At 37.3% G+C, this 23,545-nt stretch overlaps 2 protein-coding genes and 4 non-coding genes across 6 annotated transcripts; 2 read left to right on the top strand and 4 right to left on the bottom strand.

Moving 5' to 3' along the window:
* The first annotated feature begins 668 nt into the window (after nucleotides 1–668).
* LOC133984484 (retinal Mueller cells isomerohydrolase-like) lies at nucleotides 669–11,820 on the top strand. The gene is made up of 13 exons (XM_062423830.1): nucleotides 669–718; nucleotides 5,193–5,343; nucleotides 6,243–6,350; nucleotides 7,431–7,572; nucleotides 8,189–8,336; nucleotides 8,722–8,803; nucleotides 9,318–9,450; nucleotides 9,534–9,676; nucleotides 9,763–9,892; nucleotides 10,237–10,351; nucleotides 10,634–10,728; nucleotides 10,853–10,964; nucleotides 11,531–11,820. The coding sequence occupies exons 2-13, from the start codon at nucleotides 5,231–5,233 to the stop codon at nucleotides 11,674–11,676; spliced, it is 1,467 nt and encodes a 488-aa protein (XP_062279814.1). The 5' UTR covers nucleotides 669–718; nucleotides 5,193–5,230; the 3' UTR covers nucleotides 11,677–11,820.
* Nucleotides 1,711–1,782, bottom strand: trnah-gug (transfer RNA histidin (anticodon GUG)). The gene has a single exon. It is a non-coding gene; the product is annotated as a tRNA-His (tRNA).
* trnah-gug (transfer RNA histidin (anticodon GUG)) lies at nucleotides 3,247–3,318 on the bottom strand. Its single transcript has one exon. It is a non-coding gene; the product is annotated as a tRNA-His (tRNA).
* trnah-gug (transfer RNA histidin (anticodon GUG)) lies at nucleotides 4,224–4,295 on the bottom strand. Its single transcript has one exon. It is a non-coding gene; the product is annotated as a tRNA-His (tRNA).
* A 3,213-nt stretch (nucleotides 11,821–15,033) lies between the features above and the next one.
* Nucleotides 15,034–15,105, top strand: trnah-gug (transfer RNA histidin (anticodon GUG)). The gene has a single exon. It is a non-coding gene; the product is annotated as a tRNA-His (tRNA).
* A 335-nt stretch (nucleotides 15,106–15,440) lies between these two features.
* Nucleotides 15,441–23,237, bottom strand: si:ch211-198n5.11 (methylcrotonoyl-coenzyme A carboxylase 2). The gene is made up of 13 exons (XM_062424768.1): nucleotides 23,112–23,237; nucleotides 21,625–21,726; nucleotides 20,946–21,110; nucleotides 20,641–20,837; nucleotides 20,259–20,437; nucleotides 20,079–20,159; nucleotides 19,731–19,909; nucleotides 19,377–19,587; nucleotides 18,845–18,936; nucleotides 17,885–18,041; nucleotides 17,308–17,430; nucleotides 16,645–16,875; nucleotides 15,441–16,546 (listed from the first exon to the last, which is right to left on the bottom strand). Exons 1-13 carry the CDS (start codon nucleotides 23,129–23,131, stop codon nucleotides 16,460–16,462), a joined length of 1,824 nt encoding a protein of 607 aa, XP_062280752.1. The 5' UTR covers nucleotides 23,132–23,237; the 3' UTR covers nucleotides 15,441–16,459.
* Nucleotides 23,238–23,545: the final 308 nt, after the last annotated feature.

Genomic DNA, 23,545 nt, shown 5'->3' with positions numbered 1-23,545 from the left:
TCAAGTATTCAGCCTCTTTCTCTCTCTTTTGTTTCTTTAAACAGTAGATAATACAAACAATCCAGACCACACATTTTACCATTCCTCCCCCAACCTCAGGACAAGAAAAACAAGGGAAAAAAACAGTGATTTAAAGTCCATTAAACAATATTTCTGATAACAAAACATCAGGTTTTTATGGACTTTATGGAGAGATTATTTTGCCAACTTCTGTTTCCAAGGTCAAAAATGACCTTTAAATCTGAGCTTCTTTGTAGTTTAAAGAGCCAAGTTACTGTGATGTAACTCATTCACATTTTCCACAGAGGACATTTTTGCAATGTCACAGTTGGAAAAAGAAAAGTTTCAGGGTCCTGATATTAAGCATGCTGGCTCACTGTCACACTGTCATCACACAGTGGGACACTTGAATAGAAAATAGCCATTATTAATGTCATCAGAAACATCTGTGCTTAAGTCAAAACATCTGCTGTGACGTCATTCATCTTCATCACTTGAAGCCCAGCGGTCAGTCCCAGTGCATTTTTAAAATAACGCAGAGACACAAGAAAAGGCTTTAAAACATGTTTAAACTCTTTTTTTATGTGTTGAGGGATTGCTTTTTGAAAAAAAATGTAATTATTGATTTTTGTCAGTGTGGAGCATCCGGCAGCCGGCTACAAGAAGATCTTTGAGACTGTGGAGGAGCTGAATGAACCGATACCTGCTAAGATCACAGGTAGGAACACAGCTGGATGTTAAACTCTGTTTTTACTTCATTTTATAGCTGACATCAGAGACTCTCTGTTATACACTAATGCTGAAATGATTTGACATTTTGGGAAATCCTTTAACTTTAATTGGTGGAAAGTAACTCAGTACATTTAGTCAAGTACCGTACTACAATTTTGAGGTACTTGTACTTTATTTGAGTGCATTTGATGCTACTTTATACTTCCACTTCACTACATTTCAGAGGAAAATGTTGAATTTTTATTGAACATTTATTTGACAGCTCTAGAAGATTTGACACAATGGATGATTTTACAAGCTTTTAAAATACAACACATTGTTAAAGATAAAAACGGTGGTTTACAACCTTTTTGGCCTTTTAATGTCTTATAAAAAGCAGTGTGTAGTCTGGCTCACATTTCAGAAGTCTATGAGTTGTTAACAGCTCCAACAAATAGTGATTGTTTTGCCCATTAAACTTCTCACATGGTTTAATTTCAATAAATGTTCAAATGATCCAATATCTCACCAAAAATCAATCAAACGTGTATCTGGTGAGCCTTTGGAGGGGCCCGACCCCAAGGTTGGGAACCACCAGACTAAACCAGCTAAATATAGAAGTGTAAACTAGCTCCACCTCCAGCAGCTACAACAGTATAATGCAGTTTACACACTGATGCTACAGTATGAATAATCTAATGATGTCATATATAATAATATATCAGTCAGAGAGACCAAACCACTGCTTTTACTGTAATACTGCATACTACATCAAACTGATAATACTAATGGACTTTTACTGTAATACTTTAACTACATTTTGCTGCTAAGTTGCACTTTTAATTAAGTAGGATTGCTAGCACAGGACTTTTACTTGTAATGGAGTATTTACGTTGCTGTATTGGTGCTTTTACTTCAACTACGGTGTATGACAGTATTTCAACTTCATATGGTGACTTGGGGGTCTCCTCTGTGGATTGTTTGGCTTCCTCAAAATACTGCCGTGACCCGGATTCGAACCGGGGTTGCTGCGGCCACAACGCAGAGTACTAACCACTATACGATCACGGCGAGCTATGTTTGGGATGGACACTTTACAGCTATATTAGTCAACACATTCAATCAGGTGAAGATCCTCAGTCACAGTATTAGCAGCTAAATGTAATTAAAGTATTGCAGTAAAAGTAGTGGTAACATTGCTGTAATGGTATTTTTCTACTTAAATAAAGGATCTGAGCATTTCTTCCACCACTGTTAACTTTATAGTAAATTCCTGGAAAGTAATGTTCAGGTATGTAATGGTTCATTTTTAGGACATTTTATAAAAATGTTGACCTAAAAATGAACCATTACATAGTAAAAAGTAAAAATAAGTGGGGGGAAAAGTTTGACGTTGGTTTAGTTGTTAGGTTTATTTATCTATATATTTTAAGTTAATCATTTAGAAAAGGTCATAAAAGATTATGTTCATAATTCTTAAACAGACAGAAAAAAAAAAAAATTTCAGTGTGTAGTTTTGTGTATCAAACAATAATTAGTATATTAAGTTGTTTTTTTAAAAACCGCTGTAAAGAGTCAACAGCTGTCAACAATTTCAGTAACACTTTATTTTATGAATCTGTTACTTTACTACAAATTTTTCCATGTTTTTCTTTTGTTTTCTTTTGTTTTCTCCCACCTGCTATGTATCTGTCAATTATTAGGACATTCCTTTGAAAGGGTCATGTCATTTTGGTACCTGGGAAATGTCATTAAACTTTTAAAGAAATAATCTAATATCTTAATATGAAGTTTGATACATAAAACTACACACTGAAAACTTTTTCCTCTCAATTAAGAATGACACTTATTATGATTTTTTTTTGTGAAGTAACAAAAACATATGAACCCTTTTCCTATTTTTATTATAATTCATACCAAATTGCACAACGACTTTTGCAAAGTAAAAATTAAACATGAACTACCTGCAAATTATTTAGAAAACTTCTAGGAAAAAAATGAAAGGACATGGTTTAATTTCAATAAATGTTCAAATGATCCAATATTTCACCAAAAATCAATCAAATGTGTATCAGAACTTTGTTTTTTCTTTTTTCCTCTCCCATAAATCGTCTCACGACCACTCAGATTTATCTGGTGAGCCTTTGGAGGGGCCTGACCCCAAGGTTGGGAACCACCAGACTAACCCAGCTAAATATAGAAGTGTAAACTAGCTCCACCTCCAGCAGCTACAACAGTATAATGCAGCTTAAACACTGATGCTTCAGTAATAATAATCTAATGATGTTACATAATAATATATCAGTCAGAGAGACCAAACCACTGCTTTTACTGTAATACTTTAACTACATTTTGCTGCTAAGTTGCACTTTTAATTAAGTAGGATTACTAAAACAGGACTTTTACTTGTAATGGAGTATTTACATTGCTGTATTGGTGCTTTTATTTCAACTACTGTGTATGACTTCACTTATTTCAACTTCATATGGTGACTTGGGGGTCTCCTCTGTGGATTGTTTGGCTTCCTCAAAACACTGCCGTGACCCGGATTCGAACCGGGGTTGCTGCGGCCACAACGCAGAGTACTAACCACTATACGATCACGGCGAGCTATGTTTGGGATGGACACCTGAGTGTTTTTCAACAACAATACTGTACAGCTACATTAGTCAAGACATTCAAACAGGTGAAGATCCTCAGTCACAGTATTAGCAGCAAAATGTAATTGAAGTATTGCAGTAAAAGTAGTGGTTACATTGCTGTAATGGTATTTCTACTTAAATAAAGGATCTGAGCATTTCTTCCACCACTGTTAACTTTATAGGAAATTCCTGGAAAGTAATGTTCAGGTATGTAATGGTTCATTTTTAGGACATGTTAGGAAATGTTGACCTAAAAATGAACCATTACATAGTAAAAAGTAAAAATAAGTGGGGGGAAAAGTTTTACGTTGGTTTAGTTGTTAGGTTTATTTATCTATATATTTTAAGTTAATCATTTAGAAAAGGTCATAAAAGATTATGTTCTTAATTCTTAAACAGACAGAAAAAAAACATTTTTCAGTGTGTAGTTTTGTGTATCAAACAATAATTAGTATATTAAGTTGTTTTTAAAACCGCTGTAAAGAGTCAACAGCTGTCAACAATTTCAGTAACACTTTATTTTATGGATCTGTTACTTTAATACAAATTTCTGTGTTTTTCTTTTGTTTTTTTATGTCATGCTATGTATCTGTCAATTTTTTAGGACATTCCTTTGAAAGGGTCATGTCATTTTGGTACCTGGGAAATGTCATTATATTAAACCACTACTTTTACTACATTTTGCTGCTAAGTTGCACTTTTAATTAAGTAGGATTACTAACGCAGGACTTTTACGTGTAATGGAGTATTTACCTTGCTGTATTGGTACTTTTACTTCCACTACTGTGTATGTGTATGACTTCACTTATTTCAAATTCATATGGTGACTTGGGGGTCTCCTCTGTGGATTGTTTGGCTTCCTCAAAACACTGCCGTGACCCGGATTCGAACCGGGGTTGCTGCGGCCACAACGCAGAGTACTAACCACTATACGATCACGGCGAGCTATGTTTGGGATGGACACCTGAGTGTTTTTCAACAGTGATACTTTACAGCTACATTAGTCAACACATTCAATCAGGTGAAGATCCTCAGTCACAGTATTAGCAGCTAAATGTAATTAAAGTATTGCAGTAAAAGTAGTGGTTACATTGCTGTAATGGTATTTCTACTTAAATAAAGGATCTGAGCATTTCTTCCACCACTGTTAACTTTATAAGAAAATAGTGGAAAGTAATGTTCAGGTATGTAATGGTTCATTTTCATGATATTTTATTAAAATGTTGACTTAAAAATGAACCATTACATAGTAAAAAGTAAAAATAAGTCGGGGAAAAAGTTTTAAGATGGTTTAGTTGTAAGGTATATTTATCTATGTACTGTATATATTTTAAATTATTAATTTAAAAGATTATGTTCTAATTTTTTAGACAGACATTTTTCAGTGTGTAGTTTTGTGTATCAAACAATAATTAGTATATTATGTTGTTTATTTAAACCGCTGTAATGAGTCAACAGCTGTCAACAATTTCAGTAACACTTTATATATGGATCTGCTACTTTCCTACTCAGTTCCGTTTGTTTTTGTTCTTTTTCTAAAAGTAGCTGCTATGTATCTGCTATGTCAATTGTTAGGACATTTCTTTGACAGTTTGTTTTTTAGCCTATTTTTTGCACTCCTCTTTCTATCCTGTTGTATATTTGCCTCTCATCTCATCTTATACTCATGTACATATAAACACAATCACTAAACTACACCATGTGTCATCCTGTGTGTGTCTCTCTGTGTGTGTGTGTGTGTGTGTGTGTGTGTGTGTGTGTGTGTGTGTGTGTGTGTGTGTGTGTGTGTGTGTGTGTGTGTGTGTGTGTGTGTGTGTGTGTGTGTGTGTGTGTGTGCAGGTGTTTTACCGTCATGGCTGGGCGGCAGTCTTCTCAGGATGGGACCGGGTCTTTTCGAGGTGGGGGATGAACATTTCCACCACCTGTTTGACGGACAGGCTCTCATGCACAAGTTTGACCTGAAGGACGGCCAGGTGACCTACTACAGGAAGTAAGCACAGTACTCATTACCTTACAAAGTGCTCTGCTATGAGGCACTTTATACACCTTGAATTAAACATAATGACATAAAAATGATTACTTTTTGGCATGACTCTGGATCCAGGAGTTTTTAGGACATGTTTTTCTTGTTTTTTAACCATTACATACATTTACATACTGACTCATAATTAGTCTCTACATCAGTTAATATTCATAAATTCCCCATCAGTAATTCATAAAGGTTTGATTTATGTTTAATGATTAATCTTGTGGAAAAAAGACAATCACTATTTTATGGTCCAGGAGAACATAAAATAGTGAAATAGCTCTTTTTTTAAATTTTGGAAGTTATTTTTAATAATTTTGGACATTTGCATGTATAAAAATGTGTTTCATAATAATAAAAAATCATGCTACTTTTTCATTTTTGTATCCTGTGGGTCACATTAGGAAAAGTCCAACTAAAAGAAATGTGTATAGGGTGTTTTTACAGCTCTTAAATGTAGAAACAGGTCAAATTTTACCCTGAAAAGTATGTAAGGGTTAACATTTATACTCATTTTCTTTGTTCCTCTTTCTTCATGATGAAACAACTCATTAAGTCTGGCACATGTATCCCATTGTTTATTTCATTGTTTTGATGCAGATCCATCATGTTTGCAGCTGAGGAAAAGAGCAGACAGTACAAAGTGTAATAAAAATTAAATACATAAAAATAATCAAATAAAAACACCCTCTCCCAGCTTCTTTTGAAAAGCTTCAACTAGCAGAGTCAATTGTGTGTTTCATGGAGTTTATAATTACACTGACAGTTCAATCAAGGTGAATAGATAATAAATGTCTTCTGTCTTCATGCTTCATGGTAGCACATTAATGTATTGTGTGTGTGTGTGTAATCTTTCTGCACAGGTTTATCAAGACAGATGCATACGTTCGTGCCATGACAGAGAACAGAGTGGTCATCACTGAGTTTGGCACGGCAGCTTACCCAGACCCCTGCAAAAACATCTTCTCCAGGTGAGGCTAAACCCGTCTTTTGATCAGACATGAATGAATGGGGAGTGTTGTCATTGTGTTAAAGGATAAAACCCCTTACTATATGATATAGTGCAGAAAACAGCTGCTGCAATGCTCTCTATGGATTGAAAGTTTCAAGCTATGCACTTTGCTCTTGCTGGTTGTAGCCCCAATTTATCATGCTGCTGTTACATGGTGGGAAAGGTGTGAAAATGGGGTGTAGGCAGCACAAGAGGTGGCAGGTATGAACCTCTATCTGCAGATAATCAAACATCAGCGGGTAAAGAGATGCTGCAGTAAACTTTAACAGCTTTCTAGTGATCTCAGAAACAGTATGGTACATGTTTCCATTGAATTCAGCTACGCCGAGCCATCTACAGCATGTATTTATTAGTCTGTAATGTTTCTGATGCTGTGCATACATGTGGTAAGTTGTTTAGGTATGTGCCATGTTGTGTTTTTGATTTAGGTCGGCATGAACAACATGTTCTGTTTTGTGTGGTTAGTTGAAATAAAGAGGAAACCACAGCTAGTGGTTCCCTCTGGAGAGCAGTGCAGCAGCTGTGTTTTATGGCCTCTTCAGCAGGCAACTTTTGTTACTTAAAAGATATTTTCTCAGCTTTTCAAAGTTTGTCTTAGTAGGTGTGCTGGTGGCGTCATAGCAGTGTAATAATCAGGTGTGGATATGAACAACTGAAACAAGTTTTGCTTGTTGGAATTATTCCTCTAGCTCATTAAAGATCCTTTCCTAATGTAAGCGATGGAGGACAAAATCCATAGCATTTAGTTCATGTAATTGAATTAATCATTCAAGTAAGGGAAAAAAGGAAGTGGACACGTGCATAAGAAACAAGAAGTAAGTATTGCAACAATCATTGATGTGCTTTAAGGTTAAAAGAGTTCAGGTGTTGATGTAATATTCACAAGTTAGCTTATGAAGTGTTAGTGTTAGCTTTATGTGTGTGTAATATTTCACTAATGTATTAAGTCTAAATGCTGAACTATTATCAATGTGTTCCATAAAGAAAAAGACTTTATATTGAATTAATGCCACTTCTCCATTCTTGTGTGCTTCTGCAGATTCTTTACTTACTTCAGAGGCATTGAGGTGACTGATAACTGCTTAGTGAACATCTATCCAATCGGTGAAGACTTCTACGCTGTCACGGAGACCAATTACATCACCAAGGTTGATCCTGATTCGCTGGAGACTTTAGAGAAGGTCAGAATCTATTGGACTTGGGGACAAAAATGTCACCAATAAAAGTTGTAATTTTAGGTAATTTAAGGATACAACATTATTATTTAGATAGTACCGGGGTTACTTTTTAAAGTATTACATGTAAAATTTATACTTGAGTGAATTATTGCTCTTTCGATTTGAACACAACATGTGATTTTATGTGCAATAGCTACAGCTGTAGGAAATATGTATGATTCATCACCAGTTTTATTCATTCGCCTGCCTTTTTTACTTGCACTCAAAAAAACAACCTGTAGGATTTATCTACTTATTTGTTTATTTATTTATACATATATGGCCCTAATACGCTGTCATACAAACGTGCTGTTTGTTTTGATTAATTAAAACTTACTTACCATTTTTAGGTTTATGTGCATTGATGATAAAACATGTAAACAGTTTGAGAAATCTGCAATAAAACTTCCTCTTCCCACAAAGTTAATTAATTGTATGATTAAAATGTGTAAGCATATACATTTTTACTTAAGAAATACTCAGTGAGTCTTAATATTACAATGTAGAATGTATGTCAGTTAATCTAGTATATTTTACAATACCAAAAAGTAACTTTTGTGAGTGTGTGTTTATGTTATAGGTGGACCTGTGTAAGTACCTCTCAGTGAATGGGGTGACTGCTCATCCTCACATGGAAGCAGACGGCACAGTCTACAACATCGGCAACTGCTTTGGCAAGAACATGAGTCTGGCCTATAACATCATCAAGATCCCACCTGCTCAGAAAGGTGAGTTTGGTTCATAAAGTTATTCATGACGGATAGATACGATAAGATGGATAAGAAAGAAAGAAAGGTGGATAGGGAAGAAAGGAGCTAGGTAAAGGTAAACACTGGCAGCAAGAAAAGAAGGGAGAAAGAACCATACATTGGTGTAAAATTAAAAAGAGACATAGATAGAGAAACAGAGCTAAAAGAAACATAGATAGATAGATTAAAAGAAGACAATAGAAAGGGATAGCTAGAATGGATAGGGAAGAGAGAGAAAAAAGGAAGAAACCTTGATAGATGAATAGATGAAAAGAAAGAGGATAACACTAATATCACTCTTGACTTTCTGTATTAATATTGTCACCTGCAGCATCACACTAACTCTGTGTATCTCTGTTTCCAGACAAGTCCGACCCTTTAGAGAAATCCCAGGTCCTCGTTCAACTCCCCAGCAGTGAGAGGTTAAAGCCCTCCTACGTACACAGGTACAGAGACAGCTCCTCCACCTCTCAGAATAAATACACTGTGATATTTGTGATATTTGACAAGATCTATACTTTAGAGTAAGACTGTGTGACTTTCGAAAGAAGAAAGAGAACATTATTTCTTTTACAAATAAAAAGTTGAATTTAGAGGTAATAAAATGCACCCTTGTTGATTTCAGTATAATCAGGGGTTTTGCAGCTACAACCTTAAAGGGGACATATGTTGATGTTTTTTTTTAATGCACATATGATGTAGGATATATTTATTAAACATGGTCAAAGTTCCAAAACTTGAGCTTAATGTATGTAGAAATGCTCCTTATATCTCAAAAGCCAGAGCAACACTTAGTTTGCAGTGTTTATTTCTAGATTTGTTCTAGATTTATTTGAGATTTGTTGACCATAAGAAAAAGAAAGAACTTAACCAAAAAACACCCCAACTCACTGTTTGTGTCTGATTGCTGCTGCTTATTTATCTGTGTCTGTGTGTGTCTCTCTGTTCGTCTGTGTGTAGTTTCGGTATGACAGACAACCACTTCGTGTTTGTGGAGCAGCCGGTGAAGATAAACCTGCTCAAGTTCTTGTCGGCTTGGAGCGTCAGAGCAACCACATACATGGACTGCTTCGAATCCAACGAGAGCATGGGGGTAAGTCTGAGAGGGTGTGTTTTACTTGATTACATGTGACTGCATGCACACTATTGTTCATATGTGTGTGTGTGTATTTGTAGACCTGGTTCCACTTGGCCTCTAAGGACCCAGCAGCTTATCTGAGCAGCCACAAGTTCAGAACATCAGCTTTCAACGTCTTTCATCATATTAACACCTACGAAGATGAAGGGTTCATCGTAGTTGACCTCTGCACGTGGAAAGGGTGAGTGTGCCATTGTGTGTGTGTGTGTGTGTGTGTGTGTGTGTGCGTGTGAATAGTCAGATTTTAATCTTTTTCTCCATCTGCAGTCATGATTTTGTGTATAACTACCTGTACCTGGCCAACCTGAAGGAGGAGTGGGAGGAGGTGAAGAAAGCGGCCATGAAAGCTCCTCAGCCCGAGGTCAGACGATACGTGCTGCCGCTGGACATACACAGTGTAAGTGCACACGCACACACACACACACACACACACACACACACACACACACACACACACACACACACACACACACACACACACAATGGTTAAACAGTGATGATACACAGACACACTCTCTGTGTATCATCACTGTTTAACCAGGCTTGAATTAGCCTGATCATTTAGCTCTATATTAGCTTTGTGGAGCAGTTTAATCCTGGATCCGTTTGTTCAGTGCACTCAATCAAACCTCTTTTTCTTCACACTGTTTGCAAACTTTTTGTCAGACTGCAGTGTGCTAACAGTTTATATCCATGTGCCTCTGTGTGCGTGTGTGCGTGTGTGTGTATGTGTGTGTTCAGGAAGAGCAGGGAAAGAACCTCGTCTCTCTGCCCTACACGACAGCAACTGCTGTTCTTCACAGCGACGGCACCATCTGGTTAGAGCCTGAAGTCCTCTTTTCTGGACCGAGACAAGGTGACACACACACACATAGGTCCCTGGACCTGAAATTTCAACTTTAATGAATTAAATTGGATGCTTTTGATTCATATCTTGTCATTTCCATTCTCCTACTTAATCTGTCTTGATATCTTTTATTTTATCTTTTACGATTTTTTTTTACCTAAGAACTACCATATGACAAAAAAACTATTTACTTTTGAGAGTAATGCTGTTTAGCAATGATGCTCACATATTTAAAAAAAGAAAGAAGATTTGATCTCTTTTCTCAGTATAATTTCTCTCGTTGTCTCTCAGCCTTTGAGTTTCCACAGATTAACTACTCTCTGTGTAGTGGGAAGAAGTATTCCTTCACCTACGGTCTGGGACTCAACCACTTCATCCCTGACAGGGTAGGACCACTTTAACTGTTCACAGGAGAAGACAAAACCAGTTTCAAATCCTTATGTGTGACATCATTGATGGTGTTGACGGTTAACTTACGGCTGTTGGTTGTTTGCTGATAACTTTCTGTAGATAGTCAAGCTGGACGTGCAGACTAAAGAGACCTGGGTGTGGCAGGAGGATGATTGTTATCCATCAGAGCCGCTGTTCGTACAAACACCAGGAGCTACAGCGGAGGATGATGGTAGGACACTTATTTAATCTAACTCTTATCCTAATCTGCATGCAAATTATACATTTACACCTAAATCAAACTGGTAAATTTATAGTCAAACAAATAGCCATTTTCCTTTACTTCATCGGGGGACATTACATTTTGGGTGTGCTGGACATTACACTTCATTCTGCTGAACTTTGACCAGTTGCCCTCATTCGTACAAACTTTTTTGTGTCACCTAAACGAAAGTGGACCAGATACAAAACCGTATCAAGTTTTATGTTGAAACTTGTTTATTTATGCTTAATGAGGTTTGTAGATTGATATGCTATACAAATTTGACTAACTTTAGCGATAGCCACAAGCTATGACACTGCTAATCAGGAAATACTTGTTTTAGGACATTGGTACTTTATTATCGTTTGTGCAAACGTAAATGTAAGGTACAAGGGCATTATTTTTTTCAAGAACTACTTCCTGGTCCTACTATTCTCAAATATCTAGGAGAAAATCAAAAATGAATATCAGACAAAAGCTTGGTTCTCAGGAGGTTAATAAACACATCTTCCTCCTCCTCTGTGTCTGTGCTGCAGGTGTGCTGCTGAGTATTGTGGTGAAGCCGGGGGCAGAGAGACCAGGCTTCCTGCTGGTGCTGGATGCCACGAAACTGACAGAGATCGCCAGGGCAGAGGTTGACACCATCATCCCCGTGACCTTTCACGGCATGTACAGACCATGATCCTGCAGTAACTCATCCAAGATACATCCTAAAACACAGCAGTCACATTCATTTTCCTGCCAGCCAGCTACGTTTTTCAATTACAAATGGACTCCAAATAATAGTTTTTTTTTCCAAAGCTGCTGCTGAAGTATATTAAGTGTATATAACTAAATGTGAGCTTAAATGCTGAGAAATGTACTGTAAAATACTTAATAGTGAGTAGTAAATAAGTAAACTGATGTATGTTAAATGAACTGAAACCATACATTATGTACAGTACAATATTTCTGTTTATAACAAGGATGTTTTCTTGTAACTGATCCATATATATGTTTAATTAGCTAGATATCCGTGGTTAATGGAGTGTTTTTATATCTGAAGTTGAAATTTAAGCATTATTTTTCCTCAACGGACATTTTGGGGTATATTTTATTACAACATTACACATTCTTTTCTGCTTAATGAATGTTATTTTCATTCGTCCTTCATTCTAATGGACTTGTAAAACACAACCAATTATAACAATATATTTCACCCACAGACAGTTTACTGTGTCTTCTAGCTGGTGGAGAAAAAAAAACAATATATGTGAATAGAAAAAAATCACTTAACTGTGACAAGTCAAACTGTTTACTCTGTTTTTGTGACAGCTAAGCAAAAACATCCACATTTTCTGCAGATAAACTGTTTTCATTAATTATCATGTTTGTGAAAGGAGCAATAATTAAGTGCAGATGCTAGTTTTTCAACAGATATTTTAAAATGTATTTACTTTATTTCCCTTTTATACAAATAAAAGCAATTAAATCCAATGATTATTTCACATTTGTAATTACTGTTTACTGTGCATTTTAGTTATTTTTTGACAACTATTACTATAAAATAATGTCACTGGGAAAAGATAAGATTTTCTTTTATCATCTCACAGTGGGGAAATGTACATATTGCAGCAGCAAGCGTGTATGCTTTAGTTCAAGCTCCTATGAGCTGGATAACATACACTAAAGGCATGTGTTACTTTATGCTGGTTAAGGTTTAGTAAGCCTTCATGTTGCCTGAGACATGATAATATCCGACTCTAAAGTTCCCAAGAAATGGAAGAAAAGCTTCTTAGTTGAGATACATTTCTATGAAAAACACATTTCCATCATCTGTTTGGCAGATAGCTGTTGTATGGTGTTGTGTGCAAATATGAGGCAATCGATAAATGATGATGTGTGCACAGAGAGCAACCACAGGCACATCATGTTCATCTCCTATGAAAAGGAAAAGATGGTAGTCTAATATAACAATGTTGTGCTTACAGCTTGGTGCACTGCCCCCAAGTGGTCATTTTGCTGCAGTGTTCATGTTAACGCCATAACATTCAGGATGTGCAATCATATCACATGCTGTCAATTTGTGTGATTCAAGTTATAAAAAAACAAACATTGATACATTCTGATGATTCTTTTTATGTATTATTTTATTCATAGAAGTATATTTAATAGTGATCCCTTTTTGCCAAATGTGAACAGTAACTATATTTCCTGAACAAACTGAAAGCTTCGGGCTCATCGATCAGTTCTGTAAGCTTTTTAAAGGTGCTTCATTGAATTCACCCTCACTTTCAACAGAGCAGCTTGGTTTGGATCAATAAGCAACACTGACAAAACTTCCCTCTCCAAAAGATCGATCGGATCAGCAACAAAATCACTGGACTGGATCAGGAACCACGAAGCAGTACTTAGGGAGAAAAGAGCTCAAATAGTCCAGGATACAACACACTGTCTACATGATCAATACGACCTCCTCCCCTCCTGCTGCAGATCCAGGAGGGCCACACAAAGTCTAATTCCAGCCTCCATCTGCTTTTTGAACTCTTGAACTGGAACTAGCTGGGTAACCAGATTGTCTCCCACAATAGCACTTTAAATGGGAGGCATGAATGAACTTTTTAATATGAGCTTTATGACTTTTTTTTGATGATTTATTTGTGCTGCTTTTATCTGTTTTTGACTGATTTGCATGTTTGGTTGTGTGCACAAGTAATCTCATCACAAAAGAAGTTCCTAATGGAAAAGTTATATGGATATTTGATGGATATACACTGTTTAATGATATTAATATATTATAATGTACTGTGCATTAGTGCATGTCAGGTGCAAGGTATATGGTATGGTAGTAAAGTGTAGGATTATCCATGGATGTTAGACAGACTCAAGTGTATATTAATGCATGAATAATTTACACAGTGTATATGGTAGCATTATAGACAGACCCTTCTCCCCCATATATCCCCCAATCCTCAATGGAAATGAAACCCGGGAGTATAGCATTACTATCAAAGCTGCCCCCAATATGACACTCCTATAACACTCAAAATGCAAATTTTCCAAAAGCCTGCACAAGTACAGCAAATGCGTGTAGTGAGAGGCTCCTGGCTACAATCCATTTAAAACTGAACATCATGATAGTGAAAGTACTCTCCTTTTTATATTATTACCAAGAATTGAGGCATGCAGCAGTTGCTTTCTGACTGGTCATCCTGTACGGCTTTCCTCACCATTTTAATAAAGTCTGTACCTTCCAGAGAGAGCAAGAGAGTGACAGAACACTGTGTTATTCATTTTGGCTACATGTGCAACATGATAAACATGACAAGTGAAGTATGACATGAGTATGATGAGCAAATGTTCCACCAGTAAGTTACGCTGTTATACGAACAGCTGGCACCAGCAGGGAACCCTCAGAGTAGCTGTGAAACGTGAAATTGGGGCAAAATGCATCAACTGCCTCTGTCTCTGTGTCAGTATTACCATTTGATGCTACTTTATACCTAATATATATCATTTCAGAGGGAAATGTTATACTTTCTATTCCACTTAACTATTTATCTCTATATGAGCTGATTTTAACAGCTTTGATGTTGCTTTATATCTCCACTCCACTATATTTCAGAGGGAAATACTGTACTTTATAAATATTGTACTTGAATATTTGACACAATGGATAATATAACAAGCTCTTAAAATACATTACATTGTTAAAGATGAAACCAGTAGTTTCCAACCTTTACAGCTTTTGACATTTTACAAAAGGCAGTGTGTAGACTGGGTCACATTTCAGATTCCATCATGAACTTTTTTCTCTAAATGTCTCACATGGCTTAATTTCAATAAATGTTCAAATGGTCCAATATTTCAGCAAAAATCAAATATTGGAGAAAAAGTCCAGAAACTACAAACAGATTTGTGAATCAGAACTTAGTTTTTTCTTCTTTCCTCTCCCATTAATCATCTCACAACAACCAGATTTATCTGCTGACCTTTCAGAGGGGCCCCACTGCGTAGTATCCCTGTGAAAACACTCAGGTTTCCATCTGAAGCACAGCTCGCCGTGATCGTATAGTGGTTAGTACTCTGCGTTGTGGCCGCAGCAACCCCGGTTCGAATCCGGGTCACGGCAGTGTTTTGAGAAGGCCAAATAATCCATGGAAGAGACGCCCCTCCCCCCCAAGTCACCATATTAAGATGAAATGCGTGAAGTCATACTCAGATCCTTTGCTTGAGTAAAAGCACCAATACAGCAATATAAAAATACTCACTAATAAAAGTCCTGCATGAAAATCCTACTTAAGTACATAAGTATTAGCAGCAAAATGTAGCTAAAGTATTACAGGAAAAGTACTGGTTTATCCTCTGGCTGATATATTATATATCATATTACATATGGTTGGGCACACACACACACTGCTTTTGTCCCAATCGCACAAACAAAATAAACACTAGTTTTATGGTTTTTAAAAAATGTATTTCAATCTTTTATCTTTATATACAAAACAATTACATTCCAATGATTATTTTACATTTGTAATTACAGTGTAGTATTTTTTTCTTAAAAACAAAAAACACCGTTAACTAAATCACAGGAAAAATCAGCACTACACATACCAGCTCCAATGAGGTGCTTTTGAGGTGATGTGAATGTTAGAACAAAGACCAAAACCACCAGTCACTTTTTTTTTAGGATTAACCAGGAGTGTTTTGACTCAAAAGACCAATCGTGAGAATTGCTGTCCCTACACATATAGAACACATGGTTATCCTTAAATATTTGAATTTAATTTCTATTTCAATACATCTCAATTTTACAGTCACAGGGTTGTAAATATGCAATGTACTTTTTTCACTAAAACATTCATAGAAAAGTCAGACCAATGGACCTACACTGCCATCACTGGATGCCGCTACACGTCAGTATGAACAGAGGTAGCCATTAAATTCAGGAGATATAAAACATCAAGACAGCCCTGTAGTTGTAGTATGAGTGAATGAAAAGGTTATGTGCAAAAATTTGATACAAATATTGAATTATCACACATTTAAACAGCAGCCACAACACATTATTACATTATATTCATCATCTCCTATAATCTCTTCCAAACCCGAGAGAGGAGGTGCACTACTGTGGGTGCTAATTCAATATTAAAAGATGACTGATGATGGTTTGATCCATTAGTTAAGGCAAATATCAGATTAGAGGATTGGCAATGAAATAATCTCTTTATCTCCTGTAGATATTTCTCCCTGCTGTGTGTGTGAACTAATGCATGAATGTATAAAGAGTCTCTTCAAAAGCTGCAGAAAGTCACGTGATAATGTTCATCACTATTAATAATAAAGTGTTAGTATGTGGGGTTGGTTTGGATCCTCTTGGCACATGTTGGTAAATAAGCTCCAGCAGCAGTTTTATCAGAGATGTGCAGGTGTCTGTAGTGTCCAGAGGAAGTGTGGAGGAGAAGGATGAAGGATGGAGGCTATTATATACGTAAGAGCGCTGATCGCTTTTTCTCTGTGGAAAGCTGATACTGCTGCTGTTTGATGATGTCCAAACAGTCTCTAAGAACCTGCAGATACAGATTTGCGTGAGTAAAAAAACATCCAGGAAAAAGAAAAAGGTAAAGTTTTAATTTATTTTTATTTTTATGTTAAAACATTTATTTACCTTCCTGGTCTGCTGAGGTAGAATGACTCCATCATCCCAGAGTCGGCCGGAGCCGTAGAAAGCTGAGCTCTCCTCCTCCAATCTCTTGTTCAGCTTGTCCTCCTGATTCTTCTTCTCTTCCGCCTGCTCGGTGTCAGGGGGAAGCAGAGAGTCGGCGTGACCCGGAGCCGTCATGGACACTCTGGCGTTGGGCCACAGGAACAGGAAATTTGGGTCAAAGGCCCTCCCACACTACACACAAACAAGAAGGAATAAGATTTAAATTATTGTGGGATTAACCCTGAATCCCAAATCTTACATCAGTATTCTGTATGATGATAGTAGGAACTGTAGGATTACTTGTGTAGTGCTTAGCTGTAACAACATGTCGTTATGTCTTTCAAAAGTAAAGATTAGTGATAGACAAAAAGTGTGTATTTAACCATATTTTTGTAGAAAAATATTTCAAAAACTTGAGAAATGTATTCACATACAGTTAGAAGAGCTTACAGTGGCACTGAAGTAAGACTATGATCTGCAGACTAAGCATATTATCATTATTATTTCTATTATATTATTATTTGCTGTTTTCTTTCAATAAGTTTTTGTGTCATGTAATTTTTTTTAGGTGTGATTATTTAGAAAACCAATGCCAAAAAGTGTAGTTTAATTTTACATTCTCACCATTGCGTAGCTGTCAGCACCATGACAACCACCAATTACCACAGTGATTTTGGGGACGGAGGCACACGCTATTGCTGACATCATTGAACCCTGAGCCTTCAGGCGGTTGCTGTTAATATCTGCCTAAAAGAGAGATACACACACACACACACACACACACACACACACACCGAATACCACACACACACACACACACACACACACACACACACACACACACACACACACACACACACACACACACACACACACACACACACACACACACACACACACACAGAATACAAATATGAAACACATCTTATTACAACATCTGTACAACATTACCTTTCTGTTTTTGAATAAATACTTTTGGAGATGGAAATATGTAAAAAAGACTTTTATTATGTACTTGAGTTTCAGTTTTACAATGCATTTGAAATATATGCATTTCAACAAATCTCTAAAGCCTGTGTGTGTGTGTGTGTGTGTGTGTGTGTGTGTGTGTGTGTGTGTGTGTGTGTGTGTGTGTGTGTGTGTGTGTGTGTGTGTGTGTGTGTGTGTGTGTGTGTGTGTGTTTCTCACTGGGAGTAAATACCTGTTTTGTGGAGAGTGTGAGAGCTGCTGTGGGCGCTGTGTTCTGGAGGAAGAGAAGCGGGATGTCTCTCTGGTCACATAACTGGACAAAGTGGCTTCCTTTCAGAGAAGCCTGGCATGACAGCTCTCCATTATTGGCTACTATTCCGACCAGGTGACTAAACATACCAAAAAAAACATACAATATATAAGAAGTTTAGTTCATAAGCAAAGCCAGCCTGGGGCCTACTTCACAAAAAACAAGCTGCAGTTGTTGTGAGAAGTTGTGAATCCTAGTCTCACAAGAATGGTGTTTCTTTTAATTCCTTAAATGGATCAAAATTAACATGAGGAAATAATATCATGTTTTAAGTTGCAGCTTGCATGTTGCTAATCCTAACCCTAACCCGTAACCCTTGCAACTAAATGAGAAACATTAACAGTGAGAATTATCAGAGGTCCCACCTGCTGCATGTGTGTGTGTGTGTGTATTGTGACCGCATCATTAAAGGCATACACAACAAATCAACTCAATTCACTTCTTTAAATCAGGATTATCCACTGAGAACACAAAAAAACCACCCAAGACACAAGTAAAGACATGTTTTAACACATTACAAATAACAGTCTGGACAGTACGGTTCTATCAAGTGTATGGATCCAGATTTAAGTTTGAAAATGAGTTTCCTCCAACAACAAATTTGAAGTCTTGCATGACAGCTACTCATTGGTAAAGTGGCGAGAACACAGATTTGTTTTGGCTGTCTGGTAAAGTGTGCTAATCTGATTAAGAAATGGCAGAGGTCAGACCCTAATCCCATGAGATTGAGTTGAGAGGTCACTGAGTTTGTGGATGTGGAGGGGTAAACAATGCCCCTCACCCGTCTTCAGAATACAAAAGCAAAAATGGTTTAAGTGTCTGTTGCTCCTGCCTCATTATCCAAAGCTTGTGTGTGTGTGTGTATGTGTGTGTATCTTTTACCCATGTATCTTTGCAAAGCCAGTGACGAGCGTGGTCCCGTAGCGAGCTTTGAACTCCTGGAAGCGGCTCCCGTCGGTCAGCCGACTAACTACCTGGACAAACACACAGAAACACCCAACAGCATTAATCATTAATCATTAATACTGATCAGTATTCAGTGAGACACTAACAACCAGGACTTGAAACAATTAGAACTGCAACATAGATTGATAGAAGATTAATAACCAGCTATTTTGACAATTGGCAAATCATTTCAGTAATTATTTAAAAGGAAAAATAACAAAATCCTCAGATTTCCACTTTCTAAAATGTGAGTATTTGGGCTCTGGGAAAAGCTGATCAACATTTTTGAAACATTTTATAGACCAAATGACTAATAAAATAACTGACAGATGAATCAATAATGAAAATAATTGATAGTTGCAGCCATTAGAAACAAATGATCTGCTATCACCCCTCCTGCTGACTACACAGTCCACAGAGAGGGTAACATTGTGTGTTTAATCATATGTACTGTGTGGGTTTTTTGTACCATTTTAACATCCAGACTGTAGTTGTAATTTTTGGGAGCGAGCCCCCGAAGCTCCTCTGAACTATAAAGCGGCTCCTCCTCTACTTTTCTCTTCTCATCATCCTCCTCCTCTTCCTCAGGCAGTTGGAAGTTGAGAGTGGATATGATGTTTCTGGTGTACTCGTACGCCTCCTTCTCCTCCCAGGCAAAATGGTCCACACAGCCGCTCACCCTGAAACCAGATAAAGACAAAAAATAACAGGCTTGTATTCAAATTCAAGTCACATGTATTGATATGGTAATTTTGTTTAAAGATTAAACTGGGTGTATTTTGCCGCCTGAGACCTCCTGGGTTGCTTTGATTTATGGACCTACTCAGAGTGAAGCCTGGCTCCTCCCAGGTTTTCTGGTGTGACTTCCTCTCCCGTGGCGGCCTTGACAAGCGGCGGTCCTCCTAAGAATATGGTCCCTATCCGGTGCACCATCACCGTCTCCTCCGCCATGGTGGGGATGTAAGCTCCACCCGCCGTGCATGAACCGCACACCACCGACACCTTTAGGACGAAGACTGGACCATTAACTTGATAGATTGGCACACACACAATTGCATTTTTTTTAATTTTTTTGCCATATATAGACGATGTAGGATCAAAAACTGGACTGAGAGGGAATCAAAGAGTCTCACACTGTTGGTCATTAAATTAAATCATTAAATTTCTTCACCTGTGGGATCTTCATGGCAGACATAATGGCTTCGTTATAAAACGTCCTTCCTCCCTGGTTCTTATCGGGAAAGATCTCAGACTGGATATTTGGACACAAACAGAGAATTAGAGATCAGTACCCCTTGAAAGACAAACAGATAAAGCATAGGTGTGTGTGTGTTTATGTGTGTGTGTTAACCTGCAGCGGTAGAAAAGCCCCTCCAGAGTCGACTAGGTAAACACAGGGCAGGCGGTTATGAATCGCCACTTCTTGTGCTCGCAGCTGCTTCTTTACTGTGATTGGATAAGCTGTGCCGCCTTTCACTGTGGCATCGTTGGCGATGAACACACACCACAGGCCGTTTATCCTGCCGATACCTGGATGAGTACACACACACAAACACACATAACACATAAAAGCATAAGCAATGGGCAAGTGAGTGCAGCACACTTGATGGGAAATGAATTGCTCAACATCTGAATTAAAAGAAGTGGAGTAAACAGAGTAAGTTGAAGGCAGGTGGCTTCACAGTCTATAGTTTATACCACATATGACATTTCTCTAGTTAGTGGTTTCTCACCAGTTAGGCAACCGGCTGAGGGGATGTCACCGTACGGCAGACCCAGACCCGCGAATGGTGACAGCTCCAAGAAGTCCTCATCATCCAGCAGGAGCCGCAGCCGATCCCTGACCAATAACTTCTTGTTTCTCTGGGTGTGTCTGGCTATGGCGTTGTCTCCTCCACCTTTACTCACCTTCTCACTCAACTCCATGAACCTAAAAGAGAGGGAGACAAACATAATGAATGGTAAGTATTTGCAAATTTATCAGCAGAAGGTGGAAGAAACTTGAAGCTGGATCTGAGCTGATGAGATCAGGACTGACTTGTTGTGGCAGGTGTTGCTGTTTCGGAGGTTAGCTTCATAAACATGTTGTTGGATGGGCTGGAGGGGCAGGTCCAACACCGGGAAGGCACTGGGTAGACTTCTTCTCTTCTTGGCTGCGGAGCTCATACAGCGGACTGAACACTGCAGACGCTGCTCAGCTAATCTGCATCACAAGATTCAACCATGGAAAGCATATTAATGGCTTATTTATTACATGATTTTAAAAAAAGGTGTGACAAATGCAGAGGAGTATCTGAAAATCTGTAGAATATTAGGGCGGCAACTAAAGATAATTTTGATGATTGATTCATCCATTGATCCTGTGTGTCCAAAGTGACATCCTCAAATGTATTATTTTGTTCATCTTAACCCTAAATTATCAACTGTACTACATTATTATATGTACATGATTAAATTAATTACAAAATGTACAATAATGTACAGCCAAGAAAAGAAACAAATTCTCAAATTTGAGAACACTGAACCAGCTAATATTATTTAAACTTGTGATTATGTTTTGTAAAATCATATCAGAAAATAATCCAAATTTAAATTGCAACATTGGTCAAAAGAAGATAAATATTGTCCTCAAATTTATTAGCACAGTCCCTCAAAAAAAAACGCTCTAAAATACTGTGAGTGGGCTATAAATGATCTTATAGTCCAAGTGGAGTCACCTGTGTTTTCTCTCCTCTGTTGTGTTTCTCAGCGTCCATGATGGCGTCTGGGTGTAAGCGGGCACAAAGGTAGGACACACTCTTCCTCCACTACACACACTTCTTTGGGAGACAGGGAGAGAAAGCAATGAACACAAATGAACAGATTGGATATAAATCACTCCTCGGGTACAGTAGCTTCAGAGTAATCTCTATGAAAACTACACCTTTTTAATCTTAGATCCTGTTTCAGTTTTTTATAACTTGGTGTAGGATTAAATAACTTCTCTACTGTTTAATGACAGTGACGGATCTGCTGGTTATAAGGCTGGAACCTGACCCCAGCTGTCTGGGACATGTGTACATATTCTTCCCGTGTTGGCATGCGTTGTCTCTGGGTCACACCGTCCAATGACCTGCTGATTAGGTGCAGTGTAAACTCTAAATGACCTGTAGTTATGAACAGGGAGGTCAGTATATACAGTAGGTGGTAGACCCATGACACACTGGGAACCTGTTTGGGTGTCTTTTAACTTTCACTTACTGCATGCTCTCACAGATTCAAGCTCTTTGGACCTTGGAGAGGACAAATGGGAATCGTATTTGACATGGAAGAAGTGGAAAAGATGTCCTGCTTTCTGCTATACTGTGCATTGAATGTTGATTTAAGAGTGTCACTTTTTCCGAGAAAATGGCTTAACCAAAACAGCAAAACTGGTTGTTTCATTTTGATGTGTTTAAGTTTGGAAAATAAGAAAAGACAGACTGTTCAATAAGTATTTCTTTTGATCGACTTGAGTATTTCTATGTTATAATACTTCTACTGCACTACAGAGGGAAATGTACATTCAACTACACCACATGCATTTAACTGCATAAGCTGAAGTTGAGATTTAAGTATTTTAAAAAGGTGTAGTATTGATATTACTTAAGAAGGAAATTTCAAGGGAAGGATTATAACAGTATTTAATTAAGCAAGTCAGTAATTAAACTACATATTCTTGACATTGCTGACTACCTATAACTCTCACTGGGGGATCCATGCTGGTGGGATCATTTAAGGACAACAGAATCAAAAGCATTTACATTTCAGAAATGCCTTTCACTACCGAAACAACTCCACCACACAGCTATTTACCTCTTTGTCCCTCTGAGGACACTTTCACCTTCTCAAACCCACTTTTAAAATGTCAACATTTGCTTATTTATTTGCTCACAGCCTGGAAACATACATATCCATACGTGTTGCTATGTTTGGGTTCAATGACAGACACATTTTAGTTATGTATGCATGCTGTGAAGACTAGTTAAGCAAATAATGAGTGTTAGGTGAATTATTAGTGCAGTATGCATGGTCACTCCTCGCATTTAGATACAATCCTTAGCTTTAAATACACAAAAAGTAAATGTATGTCAAAGGTCGAGCTGACAGCTGAGTGGACTTCAAGTCATAAATAAACGGACTGATTTAAGGAGGGATAAAAAAGATGTAAAGGCTCTTAACTTACCTCGCCATGCACCGGTACATGTCTGTTTGTATGTGCTGAAAAACAGCTGATAAAACAAGTTTTAGTGGATGAATATTAACAAAAACATCACCAGGTACTTTGTCTGGTAGGAGAAGTCCTCTTACTCCTTATTGTGTTAGTTGGCAGTTTGGCAGCTGTGATCTTCATTACCGCCACCTGTAGGACAGGAGGTGCAGCACAATAATACAAAAAATACTATTATATTATATTAAGTTACATTATATTATATTATATTATATTATATTATATTATATTATATTATATTATATTATATTATATTATATTATATTATATTAAGTTATATTATATTATATTATATTATATTATATTATATTATATTATATTATATTATATTATATTATATTATATTATATTATATTATATTATATTATATTATATTGGGCCACGTTTTA

The sequence above is a fragment of the Scomber scombrus genome, chromosome 8 (genome assembly GCF_963691925.1).
Source record: "Scomber scombrus chromosome 8, fScoSco1.1, whole genome shotgun sequence".
Taxonomy (NCBI): domain Eukaryota; kingdom Metazoa; phylum Chordata; class Actinopteri; order Scombriformes; family Scombridae; genus Scomber; species Scomber scombrus.
This window is presented reverse-complemented; position numbering and strand designations above follow the sequence as displayed.